Source organism: Podarcis melisellensis (genome assembly GCF_964234715.1).
Source record: "Podarcis melisellensis genome assembly, chromosome: 2".
Classification (NCBI taxonomy): domain Eukaryota; kingdom Metazoa; phylum Chordata; class Lepidosauria; order Squamata; family Lacertidae; genus Podarcis; species Podarcis melisellensis.
Window position 1 is genome coordinate 116,008,421 of NC_138529.1, and position 10,634 is coordinate 116,019,054.

At 45.1% G+C, this 10,634-nt stretch overlaps 1 protein-coding gene across 1 annotated transcript; it reads right to left on the reverse strand.

The window, feature by feature from the left end:
• LOC309364483 (uncharacterized protein) lies at window positions 1–10,634 on the reverse strand. The gene is made up of 7 exons (XM_081901871.1): window positions 9,896–10,634; window positions 9,093–9,863; window positions 8,514–8,635; window positions 7,050–7,132; window positions 3,211–3,337; window positions 2,113–2,205; window positions 1–1,655 (listed from the first exon to the last, which is right to left on the reverse strand). The coding sequence occupies exons 2-7, from the start codon at window positions 9,542–9,544 to the stop codon at window positions 352–354; spliced, it is 2,181 nt and encodes a 726-aa protein (XP_081757997.1). The 5' UTR covers window positions 9,545–9,863; window positions 9,896–10,634; the 3' UTR covers window positions 1–351.

A 10,634-nucleotide genomic window follows, 5' to 3' on the forward strand; every position in this document is an offset into this window, starting at 1 on the left:
TTTATTTTTTGTTTTGGTTTATTAATGAAAACTTAGCACATTCACACTTCCAACTCTATAGCTCTACCTTGCTTATACTACTAGGATGGGACTGCAGTCTCTGCAGGGGGAAAAACCCCAGAGGGATCTAGGAAAACGTTACATGCACATGAAACTGTTCTGCTGCACGACCGTATCATAGAAGTGGAGGGTACCCAAAGGGTAATCCAATCTACCACCTGCAATGCAGGAATCTTCCACCTCTCATTTGTGTGAGCAATTTCCTTCTCTCGTAAGACGTCATCTAATGTGTCATCCTCTTGTGCGCTGATTGATGCTTTTATTTTTTTCATAAATGTCAAAAAGCCGTCGTTACGTGTTCACTCTGGCGTGAATTTTCCAGTGCCGAATGAGATTTGGACTCTGAGTGAAGCTCTTCCCACATTCCGAGCACTTGTAGGGTTTCTCTCCAGTGTGGAGCCTCTGGTGCCTGATAAGATGTGAGCTCTGGTTAAAGCTTTTCCCACACTCGATGCACTTATACGGTTTTTCTCCCGTGTGGATTCTCTGGTGTGTGAAAAGGTTTGTGCTCTGATTGAAGCTCTTCTCACAAATGAAGCATTTATAGAGCTTCTCTCCTGTGTGGATTCTCTGGTGCCTGATAAGACTTGATTTGTCGCAAAAGCTTTCGCTGCAGTCCGAGCATTTATAAGGTTTCTCCCCTCTGTGGTATCTCTGATGTGTAAGGAGGCTCCAGTTGCGACTGAAGCTCTTTTCACACACTGAGCATTTATATGTTTTTTCTCCCGAGGGGATGCCTTGATGTGTCATAAGACCGGATTTGTCTGGAAAGCTATTGCTACAGAATTTGTATGGTTTCTCCTCTAAGTGAATTCTCTGATGCTTAAAAAGGTTGGAGCTCTTACTGAAGCTTTCCCCACAGTCAAAACATTTATAAGGATCTTCTTCCGCATATATTTCTGGATGTCGAAGAAGACTCATGTCATCAGAGAGGCTCTTGCTAAAGATTACGGAACTACAGAGATCCTTCTCTCCTTTGTGAATTTTCTCATGTGAATTGTGCTTAGACTGAACAGAGAAGCCCTTGCTACCTTTGGAGTGATTACGGGGTTTCTGTGTCGTGTGGATTTTCTGGTGAGCAATAAGGTTTGAGCTGCGGCTGAAGCTTTTCCCACAGTTCAAGCATTTATAGGGTCTCTCTCCTGTGTGGATTCTCTGATGGGCGTTAAGACTCGATTTTTCGCAAAAGCTCTTGCTGCACTCTGAACAGCTATACAGCTTCTCCCCGGTGTGCAGCCTCTGATGTGAAGTGAGTCGCGTCCTTCGGTTGAAGCTCTTTCCACAAAGTGCACATTTGTAGGGCCTCTCGCCTGTGTGGATTCTCTGATGAGTAACAAGGCTCGATTTGTGACTGAAGATCTGCCCACACACAGCGCACTCGTTCCTCCTCCTTACTTTGCACGCTTCCTTTTGGAACGAGCTTTCGTGGAACTCCACATCCTGCAAATAAAGGAATCTGCCCTTCCACTTCATTGCCGGCTTTCCAACCTGAATCTCTGGTCCATCTTCACTCACAAATATCTCTTTCACATCTCGAGTCTCAGTTCCCTCCGCAGCAGCCTCATAAAGTTCATCCTCGTTCTCCCTCTTCCAGCCTGAAATAAACAGAGACGCTTGTTTATTTCCTGCTTCTAAGTTGTGAAAAAATAAACGGCCTCGGTCCTGTATACCTGAAGGAGCATCTCCACCCCCAGTGTTCAGCCCGGACACTGAGATCCAGCGCCGAGGGTCTTCTGGCAGTTCCCTCATTGCGAGAAGTGAGGTTACAGGGGACCAGACAGAGGGCCTTCTTGGTAGTGGCGCCCGCCCTGTGGAACACCCTCCCACCAGATGTCAAGGATATAAGCAGCTATCTTCTCTTTAAAAGACATCTGAAGGCAGCCCTGTTTAGGGAAGTTTTTAATATTTAATGCTGCATTGTTTTTAACACTCGATTGTAAGCCGTCCAGAGTGGCTGGGGAAACTCAGCCAGATGGGCGGGGTATAAATAATAAATGATGATGATGATGATGATGTTACAAGAGAGAAACAAAAGATGAGTCTTTTGCCCACCTTTAAAACTCTCCCCTTCCTCAGTACACTGCTCAATGAGCTCCTCCTCTTCCAACCGGCAGATGAGGTCAGGCTTCGTAATCAGCAGAGCTTCTAGATATTCAAAACATTAAAAAATCAAACAGCTGGTTATGTAGGGGCCGCAAGAGAACTTCCAAGCTCTTTCCATCCACGTAGGTGGGACTGTTGCTCGGTGCTACAGCATTTACTTTTGTATGTAGAGTCCCAGATTCAATTCCTGGTACCTCCAGGTACGTCTGGGAGAGATTCACCGGCCTGAAACCCCGGACAGAGACTGCTGGTCAGGCCACATTCACCCCTCACATTTAAAAGCACTATCACGCCACTTTAAAAGGCAATACTAGAGTTTTCACAGCCGAGTCCTCAATTCCTTATCACTACGGCTTGGCTTGCTTTAAATAGGGCTGTGTCTTAAACTTGCTATTGAGGTTTTTAAACCTTTTTTGTAAACTCAGGGGAGCGTTTCAGCCCTGTTCTTGAGTTTGTTTAAAATCACCTAAGGTTTATGATTTTTCTATTTCCTTCTGAGGAAACTGAATAGTTCAGTGAAACGAGGTTTGTAGCCAGCATCCTGTTAAGGTTTTATTCAGTTCTAGGTTTTTCTACTTTTCCCCTTAAACTTTGTGATTTTTTGTTATTTAGTTTAATATTTTTAGTCGATTACTCGTTTCAGGGATTTTCATGGTATTTCATTTGTTTTGTGTAGTTTTTGGTTCCGTGACTTTTTTCTGCTACTTTAAATGAATATGGCTGCCCCCAAGGGATTCTGGGAGATGGTGTCTGATAAGGCTGCTGGGAGCGGTTAGGAGCCCCCCTATTCCCATCATAGAGTGAGAATTATAGAGTGGTTTACCTCAGTGTTCCCCAACCTTGGGCCTCCAGCCGTTTTTGGACTACAACTCCCATCATCCCTCGCTAGCAAGACCAGTGGTCAAGGATTATGGGAGTTGTAGTTCAAAAACAGCTGGAGGCCCAAGGTTGGGGAACACTGGTTTACCTGATTTGGCACGGGCTGGCCGGTGGGGGGGGGGGGCTGAGGGAAGTTGGAATCCAACAACAGGCCAAAGGCGTCCTTACCTAGAGAGGCCACCATCCCATAATTCTGCAACATGACCTCCCGGTACAATGCTCTCTGGCCTGGATCCAGCAAGGCCCGCTCCTCCTCTGTGAAACTCACAGCCACCTCCTCGAAAACCACAGGCTCCTGAAACACATACAAAACTATTTTCCTTTTCTTTATTTTCTTTATGCTTTTCGGGTTTATACATTTCAATCATTCTACAATCATTTTAACATTTCAAAACCCCTCTTTCTGCAGTCCCTTAAGTTTATTTTCAATAACTTCTGCATATCCAAATGAACTTAATTTGCTCATTTATTCATCTACAGTGGTACCTCAGGTTAGTACTTAATTCGTTCCGGAGCTCCGTTCTTAACCTGAAACTGTTCTTAAGCTGAAGCACCACTTTAGCTAATGGGGCCTCCTGCTGCCGCTGCGCGGCCGGAGCACGATTTCTGTTCTCATCCTGACGCAAAGTTCTTAATCCAAGATACTATTTCTAGGTTAGCGGAGTCTGTAACCTGAAGCATATGTAACCTGAAGCGTATGTAACCTGAGGTACCACTGTACTTTAAATGTATACTCTTATAAAAATTATTACAATAATCCTGCCAATGTTCTTATCTGTTTACAATTTATCTGTAAATATTCAATAAACCACTTCCATTCTTTTACAAAAAGTTTGTTATCTTGATTTCTTATTCTTCCGGTTATTAATTCTGCTTATTCCACACGTTTTTGAATTCATTCTTCCTTTACTGGGTCTTCTGCTTCTTTCCTTTTGGGGGCGAATAACATTCTTGCTGCTCTGGTAGGATACATGAATAAGTTTCTATACATTTTGGGTAGTTCTGTCCTTATAATACAAAACTATTTCCTAGCCAAACATCCCAGAAAATGGGGTGATGATTGCTCTCCTTCTATCACACGCACAAAGGAGACAATAGGAACAGGTGGTTGTTTTCAGGGTGGAGAATCTGCAGGTGATATTGGACTTTCTGTTCCTAGAATCATAGAATCCTAGAGTTGGAAGAGACCACAAGGGCCATCGAGTCCAACCCCCTGCCAAGCAGGAAACACCATCAGAGCACTCCGGACATATGGTTGTCAAGCCTCTGCTTAAAGACCTCCAAAGAAGGAGACTCCACCACACTCCTTGGCAGCAAATTCCACTGCCGAACAGCTCTTACTGTCAGGAAGTTCTTCCTAATGTTTAGGTGGAATCTTCTTTCTTGTAGTCTGGATCCATTGCTCCATGTCCACTTTTCTGGAGCAGCAGAAAACAACCTTCGTCCCTCCTCTATGTGACATCCTTTTATATATTTGAACATGGCTATCATATCACCCCTTAACCTCCTCTTCTCCAGGCTAAACATGCCCAGCTCCCTTAGCCGTTCCTCATAAGGCATCGTTTCCAGGCCTTTGACCATTTTGGTTGCCCTCCTCTGGACACGTTCCAGTTTGTCAGTGTCCTTCTTGAACTGTGGTGCCCAGAACTGGACACAGTACTCCAGGTGAGGTCTGACCAGAGCAGAATACAGTGGCACTATTACTTCCCTTGATCTAGATGCTATACTCCTATTGATGCAGCCCAGAATTGCATTGACTCTTTTAGCTGCCGCATCACACTGTTGGCTCATGTCAAGTTTGTGGTCAACCAAGACTCCTAGATCCTTTTCACATGTACTGCTCTCAAGCTTTCTGTTCCTCATCAGGCAACGGTGTTTCCACCTGCCTTGCCCAACCTAGCCTTTCCCAGGCTATGACTTTGAGAATAGCAGCAGCAGTAGCTGGCGACAGAGGAGTTCAGGGATATTTTTTTAAAAAATAGTTTTATAAGTTGTGCTTCTTTGTTTCTCAGCTTAATTCTTTTACAGTGGTTCCTCGGGTTAAGAACTTAATTCGTTCCGGAGGTCCATTCTTAACCTGAAACTGTTCTTAACCTGAGGTATCACTTTAGCTAATGGGACCTCCCGCTGCCGCCACGCAATTTCTGTTCTCATCCTGAGGTAAAGTTCTTAACCCGAGGTACTATTTCTGGGTTAGCGGAGTCTGTAACCTGAAGCGTCTGTAACCTGAAGCATCTGTAACCCGAGATACCACTCTACATGGTTTTGTATGTTTTGTGGTATTTTATGTGATTTGCTGTTACTTTTATTGATTGGTAATTCTTTATTGTGGTTGAAGTGTTTATTATTTGCTGATGTTTAATTTGACTGTTTATTAGATTCTGATGGACTGCTGCTTTGTTTGATATAAGTTGTTTATTTAAAAGTTATTGTGATTTTTATATTGCATCAGACTGTTACTATTAATGTTTGATGTTTTATTGTGTGTTTATGTATTGGAAGCCGCCCAGAGTGAAATATTACTACATTATTATTATTATTATTATTATTATTATTATTATTATTATTATTATTATTATTATCAGTCACCCAGCCAGCACAGCTGTCAGTCATGATGGGTGTTGCACTGCAGCGACACCTAGAAGGCAACAGGTTCCCCTTCCCTCTTCTGCAAGATTCAAAGGTTCATGCCATCAAAATGGGCTGAACTCACAGCTTTCCCTGTGGGTGGCCTTGAGGGCTTTGAATAAGAGCGGGGAACCTCCTGGGAGGCCAAATGCACCCCTCTCCCAGCCCCTCTACTGCACAAAGGTAAGAGCTGCATTTGCTGCTCCGCCTACTTTTGCCTCTGGCCCCGCCCACTGCTGGACTGTGGCCCCAGAACGGAATGTGGCCCTCAGGCTTAAAATTGTGTGCACACACAAAATCCTTGATCTTGAAGACTGAAAAGAGAAGGAGGGGGAATTGAGAGAGGTTCTTTTGTGGAATTGTGACAATAGTACTGACAAAGTGGAACGTGTCCAGAGGAGGGCAACCAAAATGGTCAAAGGCCTGGAAACGATGCCTTATGAGGAACGGCTAAGGGAGCTGGGCATGTTTAGCCTGGAGAAGAGGAGGTTAAGGGGTGATATGATAGCCATGTTCAAATATATAAAAGGATGTCACATAGAGGAGGGAGAAAGGTTGTTTTCTGCTGCTCCAGAGAAGCGGACACGGAGCAATGGATCCAAACTACAAGAGAGAAGATTCCACCTAAACATTAGGAAGAACTTCCTGACAGTAAGAGCTGTTTGACAGTGGAATTTGCTGCCAAGGAGTGTGGTGGAGTCTCCTTCTTTGGAGGTCTTTAAGCAGAGGCTTGGAGACGTGGGTGGCGCTGTGGGTAAAAGTCTCAGCGCCTAGGGCTTGCCGATCGAAAGGTCGGCGGTTCGAATCCCCGCGGCGGGGTGCGCTCCCATTGCTCGGTCCCAGCGCCTGCCAACCTAGCAGTTCGAAAGCACCCCCGGGTGCAAGTAGATAAATAGGGACCGCTTACTAGCGGGAAGGTAAACGGCGTTTCTGTGTGCGGCTCTGGCTCACCAGAGCAGTGATGTCACGCTGGCCACGTGACCCAGAAGTGTCTCCGGACAGCGCTGGCCCCTGGCCTCTTAAGTGAGATGGGCGCACAACCCCAGAGTCTGTCAAGACTGGCCCGTACGGGCAGGGGTACCTTTACCTTTATCTTAAGCAGAGGCTTGACAACCATATGTCAGGAGTGCTCTGATGGTGTTTCCTGCTTGGCAGGGGGTTGGACTCGATGGCCCTTGTGGTCTCTTCCAACTCTATGATTCTATGATTCTATATTCTTTAGGGAATTGTGAGAATCCTTATTGGGGGTGCTAATGATGGTATTTCGTGAGCGACGGCGAATTATTGTGCCACCCTTCCTCCCAAAGAAGCCCAGGGATATATAAGAAAGTGGCACCCCAGTTGTCCGAAATATGTGTCCCCAATGGGCTTTCTCCTACCTGAGTTGGCTGGACGGTGGCTTTCCCCCCTCCAGCAGAAAAAGGAGAAGATTCAGAATGTGCCACAGGTGCCATTTCACTGTCTGTTAATGAAACGGAGGTAGAATCAGAAGCAGAGAGCCAAACAAAGATTTAAAATCAGCCTCCTAGCCAATCAGGGTTTATTTTTTAATCAGCCTCCTAGCCAATCAGGGTCTAATTTTTCATCTGCCTCCTAGCCAATTTTTTTTTTAAATGATATTTATTAAAGTTTCAAAAAAGATTACAAAAATAAGAAAAGAGGAAAAAAGAAACAAAAGATACAAAATACAGAAAAATAAAAACAATTAAAAACAAATCAATTTTTCCATGTCTTATCTTTCATTTACTAGTTTCACTGACCTCCTCACACCTCCCTTTTTTGTATTCCAGTTTAGTTAGTTAATTCAGCAAATCCTTTCCCTCTTTGTTTTTATCTTAATCCTTTATTTTATTATAACTTTACATTTCACCTGTTAACAATCCATTTTTTACATACTCCTTTGTAACGTTACTGCTAAAACCACTTAGCTTCATTCCAACATCATTCTAACATTCATTAATTTTGCAATATTTCTGTAAATAGTCTTTAAATTTTTTCCAATCTTCTTCCACGACTCTTCTCCCTGGTCTCGGATTCTGCCAGTCATTTCCGCCAGTTCCATATAGTCCATCACCTTCATCTGCCATTCTTCCAGGGTGGGTAGATCTTGTGTCTTCCAATACTTTGCAATGAGTATTCTTGCTGCTGTTGTTGCATACATAAAGAAAGTTCTATCCTTCTTTGGCACCAATTGGCCGACTATGCCCAGGAGAAAGGCCTCTGGTTTCTTCAGAAAGGTATATTTAAATACCTTTTTCATTTCATTATAGATCATCTCCCAGAAAGCCTTGATCCTTGGGCACGTCCACCAAAGGTGAAAGAATGTACCTTCAGTTTCTTTACATTTCCAACATTTATTATCGGGCAAATGATAGATTTTTGCAAGCTTGACTGGTGTCATGTACCACCTGTATATCATTTTCATAATATTCTCTCTTACTGCCTCCTAGCCAATCAATCAAGGTTTATTTTAGATTCAGAATGTGCCGCAGGTGCCATTTCACTGTCTGTTAATGAAATGGAGGTAGAATCAGAAGCAGAGAGAGCCAAACAAAGATTTAAAATCAGCCTCCTAGCCAATCAGGGTTTATTTTTTAATCAGCCTCCTAGCCAATCAGGGTCTAATTTTTCATCTGCCTCCTAGCCAATCAATCAAGGTTTATTTTTTAATCAGCTTCCAAGCTTGAAGACGCAAAGCAAAACAAAATAGCACATTATAAAGTGTCACACCTTGGTGGATCGCATTAAGCTTGTGATCCACTAAAACACCCAGATCATTATCGCGCGTAGTATTGCCAGACGAGATCACACCACCTCCCCCAACACTAAATGCAGGATTTTACCTTTATCTCTGTGGGATTTCATTGTGCTGGTTTTGGCCCCATGTCCTGACCTGTCAAAGTCGTCCGACGGAACCTTATTTGCACCAGATAACGGGCCGACCACCTCCATGAACGGCTCCTGGACCCAAAACAGGAGAGACGATTAAGGGCATCAGAATATGTTCTTAATGGACGGCCATCAGTCATGGATGCTTTAGCTGAGATTCCTGCAGAGCATGGGGTTGGACTAGATAACCCTTGGGGTCCCTTTCAACTCTACAATTCTGTGATTTCCCCTTTTCTACTCCTTTCTCAACTCCATTCGTTCATTTAAATTTTATTTAGTTTTTCAATTTTGAAATTTACAAACAAACAACCAACCAACATAAAAAGAGGATTCCGAGGAATCTCCTGGACTTCCCTCCTCCCCTCTGCGGGTCCTTGTCTTGCTCCTGCATATTGTCTATTAATCCATCGTTTATTTATTTTAGGTGGGTGGCCAACAGAACAAACCTTCTGAGAAGGGCTGTAAAACAACTTCCTTGTAAAACAACAATTTCTTCATGCCCACAGCATGAACCACCAAAATGTAACCCGCTCACCGTTTGCCTTCTGTCCTCCTGCTGCTTCTGTAGAAAACTTTCCGCCAGGGTTACGGCCTGGACGCAGCTCCCTGGGCGGCTTTCCCTGACCCAGCTCTCCATCTCCGGGGGCATGACGGACAGGAACTGCTCCAGGACCACCAGCTCCAACATCTCTCCCTTGGTGAGTCTCTTGGGCCTCAGCCACCGGCAGCAAAGGTCCAGGAGCTGGCTACAAACCTCGTGGGGGCCAATGGCCTCTTGGTACCTGAACTGCCTGAACTCGGCACCAGAATTTGGGGCATCCTGATTCAAGATCTCCGGAGCTGTTTTTCTGCAGGTTTCCATGCCACACCCAGCCGGAGCGCTTTCAGTCCTCCTTCTCTCTGCTCTGAGGGCAGCTGAGTCTTGAAGAGCCTCCTCGGACTCCAGTCCCACAGCCAAAAGATCACCTCGCTTTATGGCAGCCATGTTCTCTCTCTCAGGACTGGCAATGGGGCTCAGTCCCACAGGTCAACAGCATTTCCTCTAGTCAAGCAATATATCCAGTTACCGAGAGCAGATTCTTCTCCTTATGGAAACAGAAGCTGAATACAGTGGTACCTCAGGTTAAGAACTTAATTCGTTCCGGAGGTCCGTTCTTAACCTGAAACTGTTCTTAACCTGAGGTACCACTTTAGCTAATGGGGCCTCCTGCTGTCGCCGCACTGCCACCGTGCGATTTCTGTTCTCATCCTGAAGCAAAGTTCTTAACCCGAGGTGCTATTTCTCGGTTAGCGGAGTCTGTAACCTGAAGCGTCTGAAACCTGAAGCGTCTGTAACCCGAGGTACCACTGTAATAATAAAACAAAAGGTAAAGGAACCCTGGATGGTTAAGTCCATTCAAAGGCGACTTATGGGGTTGCGGCGCTCATCTCGCTTTCAGGCTGAGGGAGCCGGTGTTTGTCCACAGACAGCTTTCCAGGTCATGTGGCCAGAATGACTAAACCACTTCTGGCACAATGGGACACCGTGACGGAAACCAGAGCGCACGGAAATGCTGTTTACCTTCCCGACGCAGCGGTACCTATTTATCTACTTGCACTTGTGTGCTTTCGAACTGCTAGGTTGGCAGGAGCTGGGACACAGGAATGGGAGCTCAGTCCATTGTGGGGATTTGAACCGCCGACCTTCTGATCAGCAAGCCCAAGAGGCTCTGTGGTTTAGCCCACAGCACCACCCACATCCTGGAAGCTGTATATTGTACTGAGTCTCAGCTCACCCTAAGAAATTGGAGGCATGGGAATGGTGTGGGGAGAGAGGAGCTGAGCTCTGCTCTCCTAAAAATGACAAAGGATCCAAACCTTCTCGTAGGTTGAGAGATGCAAGATACAGCACCTGTGTCTCTGCTGAGTCTTTTGAAAAATTGGGGAAGGGCCATATCTTACTGGCAGAGTATGTGCTTTGCATCTGGAAGATTCCAGATTCAATCCCTGGCTTCTCCAGATGGGGCTGAGAAGAAGAGACTCCCATTTCAAACACTGGAGAGCAACTGTCCGCCAGTGTCAACAACTCCAAGCTA